Genomic DNA, 24,502 nt, shown 5'->3' with positions numbered 1-24,502 from the left:
ACAGGGTGCACTGTGCCACACGTCCAGATGGGAGAGGCTGGAGGGGGGCGGGGCTAGAGGGGGAGGGGGCTGGAGGGGGACCGGGGCTGGCGGTGCCTGGGGCTGGGAGAAGGTGGGGGTGATGGCCAAGGGGAGCAGAGTCACTTCTTGGGGTAGAAATACCCTAAAATGGATGGTGGTGATGGACGCACAGTCTGTGAACCACCCAGGAGCCATCGAGTGGGAATGCTGTCAATGGTGGTGTGTGGTGTTTGCATTATGTCAGCGAAGCTGGTTCTCAGAAAAGGAAGCTATCGGAATAAGAGGAGGAGGAGGAGGGGGAAGGGGAGGAAGAGGAGAAGGAGGGGGGAGGGGAGGAGAAGAAGATGGGGGAAGGGGGGAGATAGAGGAGGAGAAGGGTGGAGGGGGAGGAGGAGAAGATGGGGGAAGGGGGGAGATGGAGGAAGAGGAAGAGGAGGAGGAGGTGGGGGAGGGGAGGAGAAGAAGGAGGAGGAGGAGGAGGGGGAGGAAGAGGAGGAGGAGGAAATTCAGAAGAAGACAGAGGAGAAAAGGTGAGGGGCCCAGCCTGACCTCTGAGTTGCCGGGGAAGATGGGCTGGTTTATGGTGCAGCTGCCGCTGTGCAGGGCCCTGGCTTGGGCGAAGGGATCGGACTCACAGTTGACACGCCAGGACCGCCAGGAGTGCCGGGACTGGAAGGCAAGGGGGGCAGACAGGGGGGTGACGTCAGCCATGAGCCTGGGGACCACAAAGCAAGGCCAGTGGAGCGGGAAGCATTGGGCTACCTGGAGCCCGGACACCCTCCGGTAGGACAAGCCGGGCGGGTAGAAGAAGGCGGCCCGCGTGCCGTAGGAGTCCTCGCCCTGGTTCCTCACCGTCACCGTCAGGTTGAAGTTCCGGGGACCGCCCACCACCAGGGCATGCAGGCTGGGGGACAAGCCGGCGTGAGACTCTGAGACTCTGAGGCCTCCCTGTGGGAGGTCGGCTGGGGGGGGGGGGACTGGGGGGAGGAGACAGCGGTGGGCAGCCAGCAGACACCCCCAGAGCAGCCGCTCCCGGCTCCGGGCGGGGAGGCGGCACTGGGCGGCCTAGGCTGGGCAGCAGCGAGGAGGGAAACGCACTTGGTGAAACTGAGGCTGATGCTGAGGGCATCCTGGCACACGCTGTCGTTGCCACAGTTCTTCTCAAAGGGAAGCTGCAAAGAAACGGGGTCTGGTGAAACAGAATGGGAGGAAATAACGAAACGATTCCATGGTGACAGGAAACAACAAAATAAAATGTCGAAAGGAAATAAAATGAGTTTCAACCCTCGTGGCCTCTGTCCCTCCCGGCCCAGCAGGACCCGCCGGGACTCACCGAGGCCGTGAAGAGGGTCTGAGCGTCCACGGCCAGCACCGGTCGCAGGTTCCCGTAGGAGGACAGGGGCTGCCCCTCCAGGGAGAAGTTGAGGCGCAGGACAACGGGGGTCACGGAGTCCTCCACACACTCCTGAGAGAGAGCGGTGGTTGGGGTCCTCCATTCAGCTTCCTACCCCCCCCCAACCCCGGTGCTGGAGCGGTGGCTGCCCCCACCTCTCACCGGCAACTGCAGCTTCAGGGTCTCACACGTCTGGCTCAGCCCCAGGACCCGCGTCCGCCGGCGTGTGCTGTTCTTCGTCTCTGCGAAGACGGCACGGGGCCGGGGGCGCGTGGAGTCCAGCGCCAGGTCGTAGAGGACGGAGCTCCGGATCTCTCCTGGGGGCAGGCGCACGGGTCAGCAGCCGCCTGGAGGCAGACAGGCAGGCGCGGCCCAGCTCCCGCTCCCCAGCTGGTGACTCTGGGCAGCTTCTCTGACCTCTTTGGGCCTCAATTCCCTATTTTTAGATTGAGGGCAATGATTGCACCCTCACAGGGGTGGAAATGAAGTGAAATAGTGTCTGCAAAGCACAGTGCTTGCCACACAGTGAGTGCTCAATGCATGGCAGCAGTTCTGTTACACACCGGAAAATGGCATGATTTTTCTGGCTGCTCTTAACTTTCTTTCCCTTTGGGCTTCAGCAGTTTGTGCCTGGATCTAGTATAATGAATAGTGTTGTGTGCACCAGTGTAACGTACCACAGTGTGATTCCCTTTCTATGTTCCCTACTTTAATAGAGAATCTTTTTTTTTAATATATTTTATTGATTTTTTTACAGAGAGGAAGGGAAAGAGATAGCTAGAAACGTCAATGAGAGAGAAACATCGACCAGCTGCCTCTTGCACACCCCCTACCAGGGATGTGCCCGCAACCAATGTACGTGCCCCTGACGGGAATTGAACCTGGGACCTTTCAGTTCGCAAGCCGATGCTCTATCCACTGAGCCAAACCGGCATTGGCTGATAGAGAATCTTGATATCTTTCACCAGTTTTAGAAAATTCTTCATCACTATTTTTTTTAACTGTTGCTTCTTTCTTATTCTCTCTCTCTCTCTCTCTCTCTCTCTCTCTCTCTCTCTCTCTCTCTCTCTTTTCCTATTGGAATTCCAATCAATGTTTATTAGATCTTGGATTTGTGTGGGTTTTTTCTTCTCTATCTCAGGAAAGTTTTCTGTCATTATTTCTTGAAATACTTTTTCCGTGTCTACCTCAGTTTCCTTTCCTTCTGGAACCCCTATTATTCAAATACAATTTTGTTTTGTATTGTCCCAAAGCTCCCGTAGGCTCTCCTCCTGCTTTTTAATCTTTTTTTCTAGAAGCTGCTCTAATTGGGTATTTTTTTCCATCTTGTCTTCTAGCTCACTGATGCGGTCCTCTGCTTCATCTAGTCTACTCTTGATGCTTTCTATTGAGTTCTTCATCGTAGTGATGTCATTTTTCATTTCTTCTTGGTTCTTCTTCAGTTTCTCTTGGTTCTTCTTCAATTCCTCTTGGTTCTTCTTCAATTCCTCATGGTTCTTCTTCAGTTCCTCATGGTTCTTCCTCATTTCTTCTGGGTTATTATCAAATTTCTCTTCCATTCTTTTTAGCCATCCTATGATCATTACTCTGAATTCTTGCTCTGGTAGGCTGCATGCCTCTGACTCGTTTACTTCCTTTTCTGGTGATGCCTGCTTTTCTTTCATGTGCGGGCTATTTCTCTGTCTCCCTGTGGTCTCTCTTTTCAGGATGTCTGGTTATGTGGTGTTCCTTCTCCTTATCATTGTAACCTTCCCTTTAAAATGTTTGCCATTGCCAACGTTGTCCTTTGAAGAACCCTCTTTGTCAGGACGACAACTCTTTTCTGATAGAGAATCTTGATATCTTTCACCAGTTTTAGAAAATTCTTCATCACTATTTTTTTAAACTGTTGCTTCTTACTTATTCTCTCTCTCTCTCTCTCGCTCTCTCTCTCTCTCTCTCTCTCTCTCTATTGGAATTCAAATCAATGTTTATTAGATCTTTCACCATGTCCCATACATCTCTAATGGTTTCTTTCTATAGTTTTCATCCTTTTCTCTCTGTTAATTTGTATATTTTTCATTGCTTTACCTTCCAGTTCACTACAGTGATTCTCTGTTCTGCTTCTAATCTTCTATTGAATCTATTTATTGAATTCTTAATTTCAGTTAGCATGTTTTTCAGGGCTAGTGTTTCCACTTGACTCTATTTTATGAATTTCAAGTCTTTTCTGAGGTTCTCCATCATTTTGAATTCCTGTCTGATGACTCTAATTTGTGAAATCACCTTTGGGTCTATTTCTATTGTCTGTTGTTTCTCCTGATTGCTGGACTCTTGGACATTGCCCCAGTAGAGCAAACAATTTGTATACTAAGGTGCCTCCTGAATCTCCATTTCCCCAGCAGCACTAGCTGCTGAATTTCTGCTCAGCTGTTGAGCTCTCCAGTTGCTGTCATCAGCTGAGCTCCTTGGAGTACTGACCTGCCAATGACTTGAAAGGCATTTCTATGCAGAGTTGGGGGTACTTTCTCTGCAATCCTCTAATCTCCAAGACTTTGCTTTCAATTTCTAGCCATGCTGGCTGCCCCAAACTCTGACTGCTTCTCCTCAGCCTCGTAAGATTCCTGCTAGAAACGTAATTCTATGAACTCCCCTCTTTCTCTCTAGTACCCTCACTACTATCCCTCACCCCAGCACAATGTCCCTCTTTAAAAATAGAAAAAAAGAAGTCAAGTTCCTTACGATGAAATGCATGTCTGGGTGCTTTGTGAATATGTTTTTAGCTTAATCAACACAAACTCCCCCTTAAAAGAGTTCCCCATTAAAAAATAAAAAATATCTCAGTTAATTCACAGGTGGTGGGGGGCGGTTATCTGGAGAACCGAGAGAGTAAGATGCTGCCAGAGGCTGGCTTCCTCCACACGGTTTGCTGGGCCTCCCTCCCAGCAGGGGACTCACCCTCTTCCTCCAGCCAAGCAGAGGAGGCTGGTGGAGGCAGTGAGCACTTTGCTCTGAACTGCCAAGAAGGCTGCGCCGCCTGTCAGTGCTCCCAGCCACTCAACCCTTCCCCTCTCTTGTTCCCTCTCCCTCTCCCCCCGTCCCCTCACCTGGTGGCAGCCGGTCCCCCGTGCCCTTCTGCACACGGAGGCAGACGCTGACCTCCCCCGCAGTCAGGCCTCTCACCACGTTTTCCCGACACTCAAACACACTCCTCGCCAACTCCCTGGGCGTGAAGGTCATGGTCGCCTGAACTCTCAGCACCGGCTGGGACCTGCAGAGACACCAGGGCTGTCTGTCCTTAGGCTGCTCCTCGAAAGGGAGGCCTCCCGGTGTGCTCTGAGAGAGGGTCTCACCTGAGCAGCAGCGCCTGCCCCTGCGCCCCCACAGCCAGGTCCATCAGGCCATCCATCGTGAGGTCCCGGCCCCCGCTCAGGGACTGACCGAAGTACTGGAGCGTGGGGGAGAGCTGGGAGCCTGCGACCCGCTGGAGACAGAGAGGAGGAGGGGAGAGAGGGAGCGGGAAGAACGGGGAGTGTGTAAGTCAGATGCCCCAGGGACCCAAGTCACCATTCAAGTCTCATCTCCTGTAATTTCTCAAGGAATCAGGGCAGCCATTCAGCTTTGGACCACAGTCTTGAGATGGCACCCAAAGCTTCCATCAGTCAGCTGGAGGTTTTAGGGAACAGTTTACAGGAACGGAGTGGCACAGCTGAATCTCATTTACATGGTCCCATAGTGCCAAGCCTGAATACTAACCAAATCACCGTGTAAATATGGGGACTGGGAGGAGGGGAGAAGGCGTGGCCAAGGAGGTCTGAAAGCCTCAGACCCCACCTCCCACGGCGGGAAGTCCATGCTAAAAACGACAATCCGGAAGCAGCAAACCACGCTGCTGGGAAGAATGGAGAATCAGAAACAGTGCTTCCTGGAGACCCGGGGATAGAGAGGAAAGCGAGTGGAGGTGTGGATATCGCTGTTTCCATAGTCAGTCTCTAAAGTCGATTTTGAGCCCGGCCAGCTGGCTCAGTGGTCACAGTTGGTTAAGCGTCAACCTATGAACCAGGAGGTCATGGTTCGATTCCCTGTGGGGCCACAAGCCCTGGTGTGCGGGAGGCTGCCCATCAGCGATTCTCTCTCATCAGTGATGTTTCTATCTCTCTCCCACTTTCTTCCTCTCTGAAATCAATAAAAACTTTTTTTTTTAAAGAGTGATTTGACTCTCTAGTCCATCTGCAAGATTAGCACTGAAAGTGTAACAGCCAAATAAAAAGAAATTCTATCTACACACTTTAAAACGGTTAAAATGGTGAGCTTTGTGTCATGTATATTTTACCACAATTTTTAAGTGATTTTGTCAGCTGACAGGAACCATGGGCTGCCGGAAATGTGTGTATCTTAATGTCGGTGCTGCTTACTGGATTCTAACTCTCTATCCCTCTCCCTTCCTCTCTGTAAAAAAAAATCAATAAAATATACTTTAAAAAAGAATAACAGTGAGCAAATGTTGAACTCTGGTTAATGATATGCACGCTGAAATGTTTACAGGTGGAGTGGACAAATGCTGCAACTTACTTTGAAATGCATTGAAAAACGAGAGGGACTGGAGAGAGAATGGCTATGTGGTCAAGCAAGTCTAGTAAAATGTCCATTGTTGAATGTGGGTAAATATATGAGTGTTCGCTGTACAAGTCTTTCAACGTTGCCTGTAAATCTGAATTTTTTTTCTGAATTTCCTGAGAGAGGGGCCCTGCGTGACCCACAAGCGAAAGCCCCCGAATTGCTCGGTTCTGGGAGGCGGCCGGTGGGAAGGCCTCCGGGGCGGGCGGCTCTCGGCCTAAACCCGGGACTGCCCGCTGCCTGCCGAGGGGAAGACGTCCGCCCGTCCAGCCTGCCGGAGTCCATGCTGCAGCCTCACCTCCCCGCACAGGGCGGGCGCTGGGCCCGGGCCTCCCGGGCTGTGTGAGAACTAACCTAGGACTGAGGAGTCAGGCTTCGTGCAGCGCGTCACTGCTTTTAAAGCTCCAGAAGGAGTAATGTGAGAACTAACCTGACAGCTGTGGGAACACTGAAGGAGAAGGGGACAGATCTGCAGGGTCTGCTGCCACAATGGAGACAGTGAGGGACCTCACCTGGCTGTGGGCGGGGCTGATGCCCAGCCCCGACGTTCCGTGGAACAGGTACACGGCTCCCTGGTTCTCCTGCTCCCCCGGGGCCCCGATGGCCACGTCCGCCAGCTTGTCCCCATTCACGTCCCCCAGCGCGGTCAGGGCCGCCCCAAAGCGGCCCCAGGGGTGGCCCTGCTCCCCGCGGAGCACGGCCTGGCACTGCCACCTGGCCCTCTGCAGAAGAGAAGCAGCGCCAGTCCCAACCCGGCAACCCTCCCCCCACACCCAGCCCCACCCAGCAGGTCCCCTCAGCCACTCACCCCCCGGGGCAAGGGGCACACAGACACCCGGCCCCCCCGGGTCGGCTCGTAGTAGTGGGGAGCCCCGACGAGGACCAGGTCGGAGCTGCCATCTCTGTCCACGTCCACGGAGCAGAGGGAGGCCCCGAAGTAGGAGCCAATCTGAAAGAGATGAGGCCAGGGTCACACCTAAAGCAGAGCGGGGGTTCTCCCTGTGAAGAGAAACCATGCCTGCTGGCTGGAGAACGGTTTAGGAGTGGGTGTGCACCTCCCTACTCTCTACACCGAGTGGCCAGATGATGATGATCTCTGAACGCATAATAATCTGGCCACTCAGTGCACATCCTATATAAGAAAAGGCTAATATGCAAATTGTCCCCTTGACCAGAAGTTCAACCAGTGGGCAGGCCGGCCAACTGCCCATGTCCCCTCCCCCTGGCTGGGCTGGCCGGACCCCACCCATGCACGAATTCATGCACCAGGCCTCTAATATAAATACATTAGACAAAAATCTTACACCTATGGATGAAGATGGTGTCAGGGGGTATCGGCATCGGGTGGGGTGGGGAATCAGGTGAAGGGGAGCTATGGGAGGAAAAAAAGAGGAACACCTGTAATAATCTGAACAATAACTATTATATTTTAAAAAATTAATTAAATAAAAATTTAAAAAATAAAATAAAATTTCTATGAAACCACAAAAGAACCTTAATACCCAAAGCAACATTGAGAAATAAGAATAAAGCTGGAGGTATCGTGCTTCTTGCTTTCTTTCCAATTTTAAGGGATAAATGTTCTCTTACTTTTAAATATGATGCCAGCTATAATTTTTTGTATAAATGCTCTTATTCAAGTTGAAGATGTTACCTTTAGTTCCTAGTTTGCTGAGAACTAAACATAATGAAAGAATGTATTTTGTAAAAAAAAAAAAAAAAAAAAAAAAAAAAAATCTGTATCTATTAATATTATGTTTTTTTTCTCTCTTCTAGTCTGTTGTTATGGTGAATTACATTGATTGCCTTTTTGTCACGATAGCTTTTTAAAAAATATATTTTTATTTATTTTAGAGAGGAAAAGAGAGAGATAGAAACATAAGTGTTTAGAATCATTGATCAGCTGCCTCCTGCATGCCCCCTACTGAGGATTGAGCCTTCAACCAGGTCACGTGCACTGACTGGGAATGCATCTGTGACCTCTGGTTACTATGCTACACTGGCTGGACTAATTGAGATAAAATTTACCATTTTTAACTATAACACTTAGTGGATGTTAGTATATTCACAGTGTTGTATAATCATCGCCACTAATTCCAGAACATTTCTATCACCCTGAAAAAAAATTTTATCTCTGTTAGCAGTCACTCCCAATTTCCCCACTCCTTCTATCCCCTGGCAACTGCTAGTGTACTTTCTGACTCTATGGGTCTGTCTAATATGGAGATTTCAGATGAATGGAATCATACCATATGTGGCCTTTTGTAACTGACTGTTTTCACTTAGTATAAAGTTTTTAAAACATATTTTTATTGATTTCAGAGAGGAAGGGAGGGGGAAAGGGAGACAGAAACATCAACGATAAAAAAAAAAAAAAAAAAAAAAAAAAAAAAAAAAAGGAGTAATTGGCTGCCTCCTGCATGCCCCACACTGGAGATGGAGCCTGCAATCCAGGCATGTGTCCTGACTGGGAATCGAACCATGACCTCCTGGTTCATAGGTCTATGCTCAGCCACTGAGTCACACCAGCTGTGCTATGACTAAATAGTATTTCATTGTACATATATGCCACATTTTGTTTATGAATTCATGAGCTAAGTACAATTTGGTTGTTACAGAACAGTCATGGAAAAGTAAAGTACAACATAGAGGATATAGTCAGTAATATTCTAATGACTATGTATGATGTCAAATGGGTACAAGAGTTATCAGGATGATCACTAAGTTATAAAATGTCTAATCACTAGGATTTACATGTGAAACTAATATAATATTGCATGTCAACTATAATTAAAACATTGAAAATAATAACCAATGAATAGTGATTCTAGTGAAATCTCTATTGTGTTTTTAATTTGCATTGTCCTAACGACTATATATGTTGAACATCTTCTCATGTACCTGTTGACCATTTGTATGCCTTCTTTGGAGAAATGTCTATTCAAAACCTTGCCTGTTTGAAACTTAGATTATTTGTCCTTTATTGTTGAGTTGTAAGAGTTCTTTATACAGGGGGGGGCAAAAGTAGGTTTACAGTCATTTGTATGGAAAATAATGCAATAATTAATAAATAACAATACAAGAGTAAGCTCAGTGTTTCACAACTGTAACCCCACTCTCTATTTTCTAGATACCAGACCTTTATCAGAGATATTATTTATAAATAGTTTCTCCCATTCTTTTCATTTTCTTTATAGTGTTTCAATGCTCACAAGTTTTTAATTTGATGAACTACAATTTTTTTTTTTTTTTTTTTTTTTGGTTTCTTATGCTTGCTGGGTCATATTTAAGAAATCGTTGCCAAATCTATGATTATAAAAATTCACCTATAGCTCCTTCTAAGAGGTTTATAGCCTTAGTTCTTACATTTAGGTCTCTGATCCATTTTGAGTTAATTTTTGTATATTGTGAAGTAGGGGGTCGAAATTTATTCTCTTTCATGCACATATCCATTTATCATAGCATCATTTGTTAAAAAAATTATTTGCTCCATTGAATGAACTAGGTATCTTTGTCAGAAGTTAATTGACCATAGATGTATTGGTTTATTCTGTACTTCTAGTTCTATTCCGTTGATTTATAGGTATATCCTTATGCCAGTACCATACTCTCTTAATTATTGTAGCTTGTAGTGCATAAGACTAACTGAAACTTTAAGCAAATGTAATTGGTTGGGAGGATCTATGGGAGAATCTAGGGCCTATGACAGTTCTCAAACTCTATGTAATGGGGAGGACCCTACTGGAAGAACTATTTATAGTAAGGCACTAAGGTTCTGATTTACTCAGCCCTTAACTTCCCTTTCCCTTCTATAAATACCCCTGTCGGGGCACACAGGCCAGAGTGTGCACTTGGCTTGCCATGTCTGCATGCACTGGGTTGCAGCCCTCCCTTTTTAATGAATAAGTCCTTTTTGATGACAAAATGCCTCGCTGATACTTTTCAGTCAACAGTAATTAAGCTTTTCCCTGGGCAGTGGTTGGAGCATAGGCCCCATGGACTGAAGGATCTTGGGTTCAATTTTGGTCAAGAGAAAGTGCCTCGGTTTTGAGCTCAATTCCTGGCCCTGAATCACTCTCTCTAAAAGTAAATGGAGAAAAATTTCCTTGGGTGAGGATTTTTTTTTTTTTTTAAATTTTGAAATTGGAAAGTATGAGTCCTCCAATTTCCTTTTTCCTCTCTCTCTCTTTTTAAATTATCTTTATTGTTGAAAGTGTTACAGATGTCCCCTATTTCTCCACTGACCCCTCATCCCACCTCCATCCCTTACCCTGGTCTTCACCCACTAATGTCTATGTCCATGGGTTTTGCCTATCCTATATAATGAAAGCCTAATATGCAAATCAACTGAAAGGCGGAACAACCAGTTGCTATGATGCACGCTGATCACCAGATGGTCAGTATGCTCCCATAAGGGGGATCACCACTCAGCCAGAAGCCAGGCTCACAGTTGGCGAACACAGCAGCAATGGCAGGAGCCTCTCCAGCCTCAGCCGTGCTAAGGAGCTGGGAGCTGAGCAGTAAGAAGCAGTGAGCAAGCAGGCAGGCGGTAAGGAGCGAGGGGTCCCAGACTGCGAGAGGGCGCAGGCCAGGCTGAGGGACCCCCACCAAGTGCCCAAATTTCATGCACCAGGCCTATAGGTTCCTTGGTTGCTCTCTTCCCTCCCCCACCCCCTTCCCTCTGAGGACCTTCAGTCTGGTGCATGTTTCCATGTCTCTGGATCTAATTTGTTCATTAGATTCCACATAAAAGTGAGATTGTCATTCTTCTTTTTCAAGATTATTTTGGCTATTCTGGGTCCCTTGCACTTCCATTTGAACTTTAGAATCAGTTTGTTCATTTCTGCATCATTGTTGAACAAGCCCTACATTCCTGGGATAAACCAGGCTTGGTCATAATGTATTATTACCCTTTTTGGAGCTTGCTGAATTCAATTTGTTAATGAAGTTGACCCCTGACAATGAAAGGGTTTCGACCTAACCCCTCTCATGTAAATGAAATCCACATAGCAAACTTAACTACTAATAGCTGTTGACCAGAAGCCTTACCAATGACATAAATAGTTGATTATTGTATGCATTCATGACACACCTTTTTCAGTATTTCTAGGCTATATAGTTTGTGAATTTTTCAAACTGTTGCAAATCTCCAAAATTTCCCCCCATATGCTATTTGTTGTGGGAGATAAAGTAGATCTATGCCGTTCAAACACACATAGTTCAAGAGTCAACTGTATTTTGTTGAAATTTTTAAAGTATTTATTGGATATTGGACTGTGGTCAAAGAATCTTAAACTGAAGACTGATAATAGTTTCTCACTTAGTGAGCTCACCCTCCCTCGATGGAGTAGAGGGAGGCAACATGGGACCTTGGGGGACCAGGAGGAAGGCTACAGCTGGGTCTACAGAGAAGTTGATGACGGCCTGGACCAGGCAGCAGCAGTGAAAATGGAGCAAGCAGGTAAACTTGAGATGAATCTGTTTCCTATCCTCCTTCTCAGTGTTTCCTCCCACCTCCTCCCCTTCCCCATGCATGCTCCAAACCCATACTTTCTCCTTCTGGCTGTCTTCTTTCCTCACTCTTCACTTCTCTAGTTCTTCCCCCTTACCACTGCCTTCAGGAAGCCTTCTCTAATGCCCTTGTGTGGATGCCCCTCCCATTTGCTCCCATTTGACTGTCACAGTTTAAGTATTGTGCGCCCTGGGTGGTAATTTGCATGTTTAACATTTGCATGTGGTGGGGGAGTTTAGCAGCTGGCCCTTCCCCACATGGTTCTGCACCACACACACAAAACAGAGAAGTAGAAGCACACCTCCCCTTGAATTCCTAGAATCCCCACATGTTCTGCCCTACCCTACCCCTCCTTTGTGTCAAGCTCTGGCACCATCCATGGTCAATCTGAGTCAGTAAAACCTTTAAAGAGTATATAAAGAACTTGGCTATTGACAAAGAATTACGACAAAATCATACAGAGCAAACTGGTTTCATCCACACGTGATGCATCAATTAAAGGAAACACACAGAACTACAGGCACAGTATCATGGATACAGTCCTATTTCAGGAATTTGCAAGGATGGTTTTGACTAAAGATTTTTGCCTCACACACCACATAAGATGCAACCACACTGCTTTTGCATGGGATGGGAAACCGTTAGGACTGCTCAGGCTCCGAGCAGGGAGTTAGCTAGAGTAGGTCGTGGACGTCCCCTGAGGTGCCCTACCTGATTTCATAGTTGCTGGGGAAGTTCAAAGAGTACGGGGGCCCTAGCTGGTTTGGCTCAGTGGATAGAGTATGGCTTGCAGACAAAGGATCCTGGGTGTGATTCTGGTCAAAGGCACCTACCTCGGTTGCAGGCTTCACCCTGGCCCCAGCCCTAGTCAGGATGCATGCAGAAGGCAACCAATCGATGTGTTTCTCTCACATCAATATTTCTCTCTGTCTTTCCCTCTCTCTTCTACTTTCTCTAAAAATCAATGGGTAAATATTCTTGGCTGAAAATTAAAAATAAAAAAAGGAGTACTGGGGAAGGGACCATTTTGCACGGTAGGAGCCACCACAGGGAAATAGGTATTTACTGACAGATATGGAATTATTTCAATGCTTTAATAACTAATGTGTTTATATTGACTATGTACTCTCAAATACCAGCTCCGTATACAGGAAAACTGCTAGAGAGCTCTGTACAGGTCAGTATTATTATTTACTAGAGGCCCAATGCACAGATTGCTGCACCAGTGATGTCCTCGGCCTGGCTTGCAGGGATCAGGCCGAAACTGGCTCTCCAACATCCCCTGAGGGGTCCCAGATTCTGGGAGGGCACAGGCCAGGTCAAGGGGCCCCATCCATGAACGAGTCTGTGCACTGGGCCTCCAGTATGTATATAAGATCTTTGGTTAATCTCTTCTCATCCTCCCTCCTCCCCGCTTCCCTCTGAGATTCATTAATCTGTTCCATGTCTCCATGCCTGTGGTTTCTGCTCCCGTGTTCAGCATCTGCCCCCTGGTAGTCAGTGCATATCACAGCTACAGGTTGGACAGCCGAATGGTCAGACGGTTGATTAGGCTTTTATATGTGTATTGTTGGGAGAGTATTCTCAAATGCAGAGCTGACCTGTGAGTCTCCAGCCCAAGGCCCTCTGAGGTGCCTTTCGAAGCCTCTGCCACACATGGGACCTGGCGATGCCACCCTGGAGTGTCTTCGTCCCCAGGTGCCTCTATGTGCACACCCATGGCCCACATGCCCTAAACTCACCTGGCTGCCCTTGACATCCCCGTTGAGCTCCCAGGCACCAGCGCTCTGTCTGAACATCACCACCCGGCCAGTGTGCTGATATCGAGGAGCCCCCAAGGCCAGGGTTTGCACCCGGCCCCGCAAGACGACTTCGGCAGCATAGCCTAAAGGTGATACCAAGAGAAGTGTGCTTTCTTGTAGACCCTGCCCCCTCTCGCAGGCCCACACTTGATAGGTTGGGGTAACTGGACCCCGCACTGCATTTCTCTTTGTTAACATAATTAAAATAAAACTTTGACATTTCTGTCTTAAAACCTATCCCAGAGGCCTATGAGAGATCCAACCACATCAGGCTGAGTTGTACCACATCGTGACCCTGTCCTCCCCACTTACCCAAGTAAGCATCGTTCATGTCTGAATCTACCCTGGTCATGTTGATGAAGGCGACTCTATCCTGTGACATATGCAGAAAGGCTCCACCAGCCCAGTCAAAACTGCCCACAGCACCCAGCAAGGGACCATTCTGGGAAAGAGAATAGAATGGGATTGAAAAATCTATAGTATCAGTGCAATCCATATCAAAATTGCAATGGTATTTTCCATAGAAAGAAAACAAACAACGCTAAAATTTGTATGGAATCACACACACACACACACACACACACACACACACACAAAAAAAAAAAAAAAAAAAAAAAAAAAAACCAACAACTAAATAACTAAAACAATTTTGAGAAAGAACAAAGCTAGAGGCACTACACCTCTTGATTTCAAGCTACATTGCAAAGCTATAGTAATCAAAAAGTATGATATTGACATAAAAACAGACACAGAGACAAATGAAAAAGAATAGACAGCCAGAAATAAATCCATGCATATGTGGCCAACTAATTTACAACAAAGAAACCAAGAACATACAATGGGGAAAGAATAGTTCCTTCAACAAATGGGGAAGGGGAAACTGGACAGCCACATTCAAAGGTATGTAACTGGACCACTGTCTTATACCATACACAACAACCAACTCAAAATGAATTAACTATTTGAGCATAGATCTGAAATCATAAAACTCTGAGAAGAAAAGAGAGGCAAGAAGCTCCTTCACACCTGTCTTAGCGATGGTTTGTTGTTGTTGATTTTTTTTGTTTTTGGATTTGACACCAAAAGCAAAAGCAACAAAGCAAAAATAAACTAGTGGGACTACATCAAAAGCTGTGCACAACAAAGGACCAATAGGATGGGAGAAGATATACTTCAGTTATATGTCTGACAACTGGTTAATACATTCAAAATAGGTAAAGAACTCAAACAACTCAATAGCAAGAGAACAAACGTGATTTAAAAATAAGTAGAGGATCTGAATAGACATTTTTCCAAAGAAGACATACAGATAGCCAAAAGGTACATGAAAAGTGCTCAACATGACTGAATAAAATCAAAACCTCAGTGAGATATCACCTCACAACTGTGAGAATAGCTCTCATCAAAAAGGTGAAAAATAACAAGTGTTGGAGAGGATGTGCACTGTAGTGGGAATGTAAATTGGTACAACCACTATGAAAAACAGCATGGAATTTTTTCAAAAAATTAAAGAAAGAATTACTATACAAACCAGGAAATTCACTGTAGGTATTTATCTGAAGAGAATGTAAACACTAATTCAAAGAGATAGCTGCACCCCGTGTTTGCTGCAGCATTATGTACAATAGCCAAGACATAGAAGCAAACGAAGTGTCTATCAGTTCATGGATGAAAAGAAAATGTGGTAGATACAATGGAATATTTCTCATCCGTAAAAAAGAAGGGAGACAGAGAAGCATCGATCAGACCGTCAAACCTCAGAGAGAAGGTAGGGGAAGGTGGGGGTAAGGGAGAGAGATCAAAGGACTTGTATGCATGAATTTAAGCCTAACCAGTGCATCAAAGGACTTGTATGCATGAATTTAAGCCTAACCAGTGGACACAGACACCAGAGGGCATGAGTGGGAAATGGGGGGCAAAGGGAGGATAAGAACACATATGTAATACCTTAATCAATAAAGAAAAAAAGAATTTTTTAAAAGAATGAAATCCTGTAATTTGTGACAACGTGGATGGACATGGAGGGCAGTAGGCTATGTGAACAAAGCCAGACAGAGAAAAACAGACACTATATTATCTCACTTATATATAGAATATAAAGAACTACTCACAGATACAGAGAACGAATTGATGGTTGCCAAAGGCAAGAAATGGGGAGTGGACAAAATGGATAAAGGTGATCAAAAGGTACACACTTCCAGTTATAAAACAAATAAGTCCTGGGATGTGATGTATAGCACGGTGACCATAGTTAATAATACTGCATTGTATATTTGCATGTTGCTAAGAGAATAAATCTTAAAAGTTCTCATTCCAAGAAAAAAAAGCTGTAACTACGTGAGGTGACAGATGTTAGCTAGACTTGCTGTGGTGGTCATTCGTTTGCCAGTGTGCACACACAGGCTCATCATGCTGCACACCCAACAGGGCTGACAAAGAAGCGAGGAGGAACCACTGCTGATCAACAAAGAGCTGCCTCCCATCGCAGAGAAGAGCCCCAACCCTTGGCCTCTTCGCCCCCTTCTCACTACCCCACCGTGAAGCAGAGGGCACTTACGGAGGTTATGGAAGCACTGAAGCCTTCCTGAGACATCTCATACTCGAAGGAGCTGCTACTTCCTGTCTGCGTGCCTGTGAGGAGGAGAACTTTCCATATTAGAGAAGGCAGAAGAGCCCGCTGGCTCAGTGGTTGAGCATCGACGTAAATGAGGAGGTCGCTATTGGTTTCCTGGTCAGAGTACATGCCCTGATTACAGGCTGAATCCCAGGAGTGGGTGTGCAGGAGGCAGCCGATCAATGAGTCTCATCATTGATGTGCCTATCTCTCGCTCTCTCTCCCGTCCTCTTTGAAATCATATATATATTTAAAGAAGGCAGAAAAGCCTGGAACACAGGCTGGAAATCCAAATGCTATAGCAGCCAGTCCCCCAGTCCCACCCCTCCCTTAGGATGGGGCTGGACTGCAGGTGGGCAGGGCCCAGAGCAGCTCTGAGGTGGAGAATAACTATCAAAGTCTGCAATAAAAAATGGTCTCCAGTAAAACTACATTCCAAAAAAATGGGAACAAAACAAAATGAAGGAGTCCAAAGCTGAAGAGACAGAGCCTGAAGAAGTCGTAGTGGGAAAAGTATTGGCTAACGCTGAGCAAATGGTCAGTGGGTCATTCCCTCGCGCCAGAGGGACTCACAGGCCGACGATGCTTGGGAACCTGAAGGGAATTTGGAAGATCCAGAGTCATGGAAGCATCTCTTCATTCTCAAAAAGCTGGTAAAGAAAATGTTGGCACAAAAAGAAAATCTTCATCTGCAGTGACTCTGATGACAGTAAATCGGGGAAAAGAGCTGCCGCCGCTAAGCCCCGTGGCTGGCAGAGGTGTGATCCTGAAGGACCACTCGGTGCCACAGACCGTGGGAGCCACTGTTTCTCATGAGACAGAGGATGCAGACGGCTTTTGCTGGCAAAAGAGGCAAATAGGAGTGTCCTCAATTGTAATTGCTTCAGGTGAGGAGAGTAACTTGGCATTCTTATCCAGAAGATGAAGCCCAATAATTGCATTTCTTTCCATATATAGTTATAATAGTTATAGTTTGCTTGTGGTTATGGTTATAGTATAGTTATGGTTATGGTTTAGTTATGCTTATGGTTATAGTTTAGTTATGGGTATGGGTATGGTTATAGTTTAGTTGTGGTTATGTTTATACTTATAGTTATGGGTATGAGTATGGGTATAGTTTGGTTATGGTTATGGTTTACTTATGGTTATTGTTATGGTTATGGTTTAGTTATGGTTATAGTTATGGGTATGAGTATGGTTATAGTTTAGTTGTGGTTATGTTTATAGTTATAGTTATGGGTATGGTTATAGTTATGGGTATGGAAGTGGGTATTGGTATGGCTATAGTTTAGTTATGGTTATGGTTATTTAGTTATAGTTACTAGCTATAGTTTAGTCATAGTTATTGTTACAGATGAATCTGGGTCTTGGGTTTTTTATTTGTTAGCATAAGAAATACCTATATTCTAATGAAAATCAAGTTTGATATCTGCTTTGAAGGAGCACTGGGGGAATGCCAGGGTGGTTGCATCTGTGGCACAGGCATTTTGGACAAAGGCTCTCTGTAGTCGCTTCCTTTACCAGAAAAGAACACCAGATACCATGGTGTATGTCTCCCTCTGCATCAGAGAAGCTTTTGTAAATGTAGTCATAATCATGACTCAGTCAGAACCTGTGTTAAACTCATTCCTACCTAAGGATCATTGCAGGTTTTCTGTTTATTTGGGTGGTTTGGTGTATATACATAAAAACATATGTAAGTGGTTTTTGTTTCTTTCTTTTTCTTAAACATTCACTAAAACAAGCACAGCATCCACAAATAAGTGTGCTTCTGAGCTGCCTAAGAAATAAATCACTACCACACCACTGAAATTTCCCCTGAGGCTATAACCTCCAGAATTAAGTAGATAATTGGTAATTAACTGGGAAATCCTATATAATAAAAGGCTAATATGCAAATCGACCAAAAGGCAGAATGACCAGTTGCTCTGATGCATGCCTACTACCAGAGGGCAGATGCTCAATGCAGGAGCTGCCTCGTGGTGGTCAGTGCATTCCCCCACTCAAGCCAGAATCTGGGCTCACAGCTGGCAAGTACAGCGTGGGTGGCAGGAGCCCCTCCCACCTCCACAGCAGGGCAGGAGAGGGGCCTAGGCCATCAGTCAGACATCCCCAGGGCTCCTGGACTGTGAGAGGGCACACGCCGGGATGAGGAATGCTCCCCCACAAAGTGCACAAATTTTGTGCACCAGGGCTCTAGTTTAAATATAATGTAAACAGATTAAATCGGACCATTTAAGAGCAGTCATATCAGAATCTATCCATATCTACAATCATAAATGCAAGTTTATTTGAAAAACTCCTGAAAGGAAAGTTTCGTCACTACCAACAAACTCCCACCCAAATGGGAAAACTAGTGGGTTAATCAAGGGGCTTACTCAAAGCCGCTTCCTCAGGAGAGTCCCTTTACCTGGAGTTGAAACCCCTGTGCCTCGCTGACTGCAGTGTCCTGACTCGTGGGCTGTGTAAGACTTTGTTCATGGAAGCCCAATCAGGTAGTTAGAGACCTTGGCCATGAGGACCTGCTGGAATGGGTGGTGAACAAGCTCTTGTCATCTAAACTCTTGTCCCGCCTGTTTTCTCTTTAGCCTGACTCATCCTTCACATGTAGGTCAGTCTCAGCATGTGGGGGACTGGTTCAGCGAAGCAGGAAAAACAGTCCCTTTGTAGTGAACGGTGTTAACCAACTATACTTTGTTGCCTTCATTGTAAGTACCGGTAAACAGAAGTCCATAAATAGTTTTATATTCCTGTAAAGCGTGCGCTCATGGGCACACACACACACACACACACACACACGCACACACGCATGCGCTTTGGTGGCCAAAGAGAGGCTCAGGTGAGAGCCATGTTAAAGGGGAAAGCATATGCCCCCCCCCTTTTAAAGGGATGGTGACTCTTTGGCTCCAGCCACTTTTTGCCAAGTGGGATTGTGGTCCTGTAGCTGTATAATGTTCCAGCTTTTCAAAAGTAGTCATAAATCCAAACTGCATGTGAACTTCTCCAATTTAAATTCTTTTACTCAGAAAACTTTCATTGAGCACCCTCTCTGCACCAGGCTGAGGCACCGGGAAGGCAGCAGTGAACCAAACAGACAAGTGTTGGCAACATCCACATTTTTAGAAAAATACGGGGGGGTCGGGGGAGTTGGCTCCCCTGCCCTCCAAATATTCAGCCTGTGGCCAAGAGTGGCAAAATTAGAGGGGGAACAAGTCTAGATCCGTCTGTTCCAAAGGCACTGACCAAGTGGAGCCAGAGTCGCTGGAAATGGAGGAAGCGGGAGAGAGCTGACGCTGAGGGTCAGGACACCAGAGGCTCGGAGGGGCTAGTGTTTCGGGGTGCAGGGCTGCCGCCGGGGCTGTTCCAGAAACACAGAACCTGAGCTCACCCTCGATCGCAAAGATCTTCTCCTGCAGCTGGTCCTGAATGGTCTTCAGCGCCTCGAAGTTGGTCACCTGGAACACGTGGTCGCGAGGCGGCTTGGACGCGATGATGTCCAGCTCCTCGCGGTTCTTCTTGCTGTTGAAGGCACTGCCCACCTGTTACCGAGGAACAGAGGCCGGATCAGGCCACGCACATCCCGGCAAAGAGCGTTCTGCAGGAACAGCTCCGGAAACCACGTGTGGCCCAGGACGCAGCTCCAGAGGCCGCGGGCCCGGCTGCCAAGGCGGGGAGAGCGGTTGTCCTCTCTGTCAGGGGGTGGGGGGCAGCTGGGACTGAACCCCGCCCTGGGTCCCTGAGCTGAGCCGCCTCCTGTGGGGGCTGGCTCCCCGCCTTTTCCCTTTAGGAAGGGGCACCCTTTCCTGTCACATGGCTCCGTGTGAGTCTGGTGACACTGGTGGTCCCGACCCTTTACCCATTCCCCAGCCCGAGCCATTTCCCCAAAGCGCTGCTGTGCCTCCTGCTCCGGGCCGAGGACCGCCTGCTCCTATCTCTGCGGTCAGCACATGCATGTCAGCAAGTGTGATGCAAACAGAGGCTTGAAACGGTGCTTGCAACATCTCCACTGGCTCTTGGTTCCTCTGTCCTGGCCAGGAGGCCCGGCCAGGCCACTGGAGGCTGAGGTGGAGCAGAATAGCCTGTTACTGCTGCCCCCACCCCACCCCCGCTCCCGGCCAGCAGAAGGCGCAGGAGAGCGCCCAGCCATGAGCAGGGCTGAGACCAGAAAAACTGTCCCCGGACCCAGGCTCCCTCACTGTCTTAGCCATGAATTGGGTGAGTTTCTGACACAGCATCCTGGACAGGGCTCAGCGGTGACTGCCGCCGCTCCCATTTTATTCCCTTTTTCTCATCGCAGTTGTGGGGGGTGGGGGGGTTAAACAGAAATCCTCGCAGAGGCAACAAGCCAGGAGCCCGTTTCCTACCCCGATGACATAGCGAATGATGCCCGCCCTGTCCGCCTCTGGGATGACATCCTGGTACTCCAAGGGGTCACGATACTTCTCTCCATCTGTGATGACCACGAGGATCTTAAGGGCGTTCTCCCGGGCGCCGCTGCTGGGGACAAACAGTTCTCTTCTGCGGGGAGAGGAGGGGGTCAGTGCGAGCGGCGGAGACGGGCTGATGCTGAGGGTCAGCCGGCCCAGCCGCTGGGGAGACGCAGCTGTGCCCGGCCCAGGGCGGCTTGGCTCCCGGAGCGAACACTGGGGTGAAGGCAGCAGGAGAGGGGAGAGCAGTGGCGCGAACGCCCTCACTGCTTCTCCATGCTTTTGCAGAGGGTGCGATTTTTAACTATTATTCCTTATAAATTAAATTAAATTCACACACACATACGCGCACACACACACACACACACACACACACACACACACACACACACTAGAGGCCCAGTGCATGAAATTCGTGCACCGGGGGAGTGGTGGGCGGGTGGGGGGGGGCGGTGTCCGTCAGCCCAGCCTGCACCCTCTCCAATCTGGGACATCCCTCTCACAATCCAGGACTGCTGGCTCCCAACTGCTCACCTGCCTGCCTTCCTGATTGCCCCGAACCACTTCTGCCTGCCAGTCTGATCACACCCCCTAACCACTCCCATGCCAGCCTGATCACCCCTTAACCACTCCCCTGCCAGCCTGTTTGGTGCCTAACTACTCCCCTGCCAGCCTGTTTGCCCCCAACTTCCCTCCTCTGCTGGCCTGGTCACCCATACCTGCCCTCCCCTGCAGGGTTGATCACCCCCAACTGCCCTCCCTGGCAAGCCTGGTCCCTCCCAACTGCCCTCCCCTGCTGGCCATCTTGTGGTGTCCATCTTGTGTCCACATGGGGGCAGGATCTTTTCCACATGGGGGCAGCCATATTGTGTGTTGGGGTGATGGTCAATCTGCATATTACTCTTTTATTAGATAGGATAGAGGCCTGGTGCATGGGTGCAGGCCAGCTGGTTTGCCCTGAAGGGTGTCTCGGATCAGTGTGGAGTTCCCTTGGGGTGTGGGGTGGCCTGGGTGAGGGGCCTGTGGTGGTTTGCCCGCCAGCCAGGCTCCCCAGTTACCCAAGGGAAGGCCCTGGTATCTGGAATTTATTTACCTTCTATAATTGAAACTTTGTAGCCTAGAGCAGAACCAAGCCTCCTGTTCACTCCATGGCAGCAGCCATTTCTGTTGGAATTTATGTGTCTTCTACAATTGAAACTTTATAGCCTGGAGTGAAGGCCTGAGCCGGCCAGGGCTGCAGAAGCTTGGCTTTCTCCATCACCCAGAGAAACCCTAACCTCCTGCTCTTCCAGCTCAGTGGCTGCCGCCATTTCTGTTGGAATTTATTTACCTTCTGTCATTGAAACTTTGTACCCGTGAGTGGAGGCCTGGGCCTCCCAGGGTGTGTGAAAAGCTTGGCTTCCTCCATTGCCAGGGAAACCCAAGCCTCCCTCCTGCTCTCTGTGGCCACAGCCAACTTGGTTGGGGTTAATTTGCATACTCGCTCTGATTGACTGGTGGGCATGGGTGGTGGGCGTGACTTGTGAGTATAGCAAAGTGATGGTTAATTTGCATATTGCTCTTTTATTATATAGTATATTTAATAAGCTTAATTGCTTATTTAATAAGCTTATCTCCTGCATTTTTGTCCCACCCCACCTTTGACTCTACACATACACACATACTCACACATACACTCACACACTCTCACACACATAGTCACACACATACACACATACATACACACACTCTCACACATACACACTCACACATAGTCACACACATATTCACACATACATACACACTCTCACACATGCATACACTCACACACATATTCACACACACATAAACCCACTCTCACACATACTTACACCACACATACACTCACACACACACACACTCACACACACTCACACACATATACACACTCACACTCACATACACACATAAACACTCACACTCACAGAAATCAGAGTGAACATTCCAAATAGAGTGATTGGTCCGGTCCATCTTCCCACTGTTTAAAACCTCCCACGGATCCTCTCTGGCCTCAACTGATCTCTACAGCCTCCCTCCAACCTTCCTTTCACTTTCCCCTTCACTCCCACCTTTACTCACAACTTGTTTTGTCATGAATTGTCCCTCCTCCACACGTTGGCATGCTGTTCTCTCAGCCAGAAATATCCTTTACTCCCTCCCTGCCCCTCCTCTCATCCTTCAAAACCCAGCTAAAAGGGTCACCCCTGCTCACATGCCAAGCAAAAAGAGCTTACACCACTTTGCGGATTCCCGTAGCTGTGTGCGTCCACCCTTCCAGCTGACTGATTGGCCTCACCAGTAGCGTCGGGTCCGGGTTAGCCTTGAAATCTTTAAAGGTGAAGTGCGTCCTGAACGCATCAGAGAACTGCATCAAAGAGAACTGGGGGCGGGGACCTGGCATTACACCAAAGAAGAGGAGGCCTCCACCACCGCCCTCCCTCTCCCCCACCCCCCTCCCAGCCATCTCCCAGAAAGCCCTGCAGAAATCTTAAAGCACTCTGGTCTCCAAATCCTACACTGCCCCCCTCTTTCTGCCCCACCTGGAAAGACACCTGCCATCAGCTCTCAGTACTAGAACTCAGGCAGAGACGACACGGGGTTTCATCTCCCATGCCAACAACTATCCAACAGTCAGAGCTGCCCATTTTACAGAGAGTTGGAGGAGTACTGAGGCTTCACCCAGATAGAGCAAGAAGGAGACTCATGGAAAAAAACCACGACCGACTGACCATTTGTCAAAGTCTGTAGTTGAGGGAGGAGAGGAAAGCGGTGGCCGGTTGCTGTCCTTGCAGCCTTGCATAGGCTGTTCCCTAACCTCCCCATTGGCCCTCACCAAGGTGTTGGACTTTGTGAACTGATTCATCACAGTTGAGACGAACTCCTTCATCCGCTGAAAGTCATTTGGGATAATGCTGCCAGAGCCATCAATCAAGAAGGCGATGTCACTCTCCTGCCGGGGGCACTCTGGACCATGGAAAGAGTGCAGAGTGATTAGGTACCCGCCCATGTTGCTTGCTGGTTGAGCATCAACCCATGAACCAAGAGGTCAATGGTTTGATTCCCAATCTGGGCACATGCCCGGGTTGTAGGCTTGATTGCCCAGTAATAGGCATGCAGGAGGAGCAATCCATGATGTTTCTCTCTCATAGATGTTTCTCTCTATTCCTCTCATGGCCTCTCTTTCTCTCTCTAAAAATACATTAAAACATATTTTTAAAATAAAAATATGAACAAATTGGAATGTGTTGGTGTCCCTCGTTAGGGCACCATAATGCCGGAAGTCTTTTCCCAGCCTTTCAAAGGGTTCAGCATTCTGGAGAAAGGGGCTGTGCATAGATTATTAAAAAGGAGTCCAAAGACGAAAGATATTTTTGAAAGACATTGGGGGGTCAGGGGAGCTTCAGCTAAAAGGAACTGAAGACTCTTCCTTGACCAAGGACCCAAGCTTTTATTCAACACAATTTGTCCCAAGGCCAGGTGGAAATATACACTTCAAAGGGTAAGGTATCAAAGGGTAGAATACAGAAGCATTATCAGTTTGGGGAATGGCCTACAGCTGTTCAGGTGTTTGGGCAACAGGAGGCAATAAAATGCCCTGAGCTGTCTAGCAGCAAAAAATCCTATTCAGGTTTGGTGTGTTGTGGCCAGCAAGACCCGGTGGATGCGGGGCTCCAGATGGCTAGCAAGACCCTCTCGAGGCAGGAATCCAGGCCAGGGAAGGAACCAGACCCACAACAAAGAATGTAGCATAACTGTTAGTCATAAAATAGTTCTGTTGCAAGGCTCAACCCCCAGGCAGGCATGTCCTGTTTTCAGTAGCCGCAAGGCAGGACAAACAGACCAAACCTGGTCAAACACAGACTGCTTAAGCTGAAAATAAACCCCCACCCCAGGTGTTGTATAAACTTTCAATGTTACTGTACTAGTGGAATTTTTCTATAACTTATAACTGACCTTACTTTGTTAAAACTTTAGCCAATCATAATCTGCCAGGCATCCCTAAGACGGGGATAAAAGTAGCATGCTTAGAGTGGGTCGGGGCTCTCGTTGCTCACTGCTGTGTCAGTTGAGACTTGAGCCCGGACTCGTAATAAAGGCTTCGTAAATTCCAATTTGGCT

General features: G+C 47.6%; 1 protein-coding gene across 3 annotated transcripts in view; it reads right to left on the bottom strand.

Annotated features, from left to right (window-relative positions):
* LOC311622198 (integrin alpha-M-like) overlaps positions 1-24,502 on the bottom strand; it is a 42,084-nt gene that overhangs the window by 5,748 nt on the left and 11,834 nt on the right. The window contains exons 6-21 of one of the 3 annotated variants that reach the window (XM_084883102.1): positions 23,217-23,347; positions 22,680-22,763; positions 20,303-20,435; positions 19,327-19,477; positions 15,882-15,955; positions 13,637-13,766; positions 13,265-13,407; positions 6,819-6,959; positions 6,523-6,732; positions 4,747-4,877; positions 4,501-4,664; positions 1,570-1,731; positions 1,355-1,486; positions 1,120-1,210; positions 784-925; positions 571-690 (exon numbers count right to left, since the gene is read on the bottom strand). In XM_084883102.1, coding sequence (XP_084739228.1) covers positions 571-690; positions 784-925; positions 1,120-1,210; positions 1,355-1,486; positions 1,570-1,731; positions 4,501-4,664; positions 4,747-4,877; positions 6,523-6,732; positions 6,819-6,959; positions 13,265-13,407; positions 13,637-13,766; positions 15,882-15,955; positions 19,327-19,477; positions 20,303-20,435; positions 22,680-22,741 — 1,986 coding nt within the window. In that variant the 5' untranslated portion in view covers positions 22,742-22,763; positions 23,217-23,347. Of the gene's footprint in view, positions 1-570; positions 691-783; positions 926-1,119; positions 1,211-1,354; positions 1,487-1,569; positions 1,732-4,500; positions 4,665-4,746; positions 4,878-6,522; positions 6,733-6,818; positions 6,960-13,264; positions 13,408-13,636; positions 13,767-15,881; positions 15,956-19,326; positions 19,478-20,302; positions 20,457-22,617; positions 22,764-23,216; positions 23,348-24,502 lie in introns of all 3 variants that reach the window. The other 2 variants (XM_084883100.1, XM_084883101.1) reach the window with 2 other exon arrangements.

This window comes from Pipistrellus hanaki (assembly GCF_964339955.1).
Source record: "Pipistrellus hanaki genome assembly, chromosome: 4".
NCBI lineage: Eukaryota > Metazoa > Chordata > Mammalia > Chiroptera > Vespertilionidae > Pipistrellus > Pipistrellus hanaki.
The sequence above is the reverse complement of the archived record's forward strand: the minus strand, read 5'-3'. Positions and strand labels throughout refer to the sequence as shown.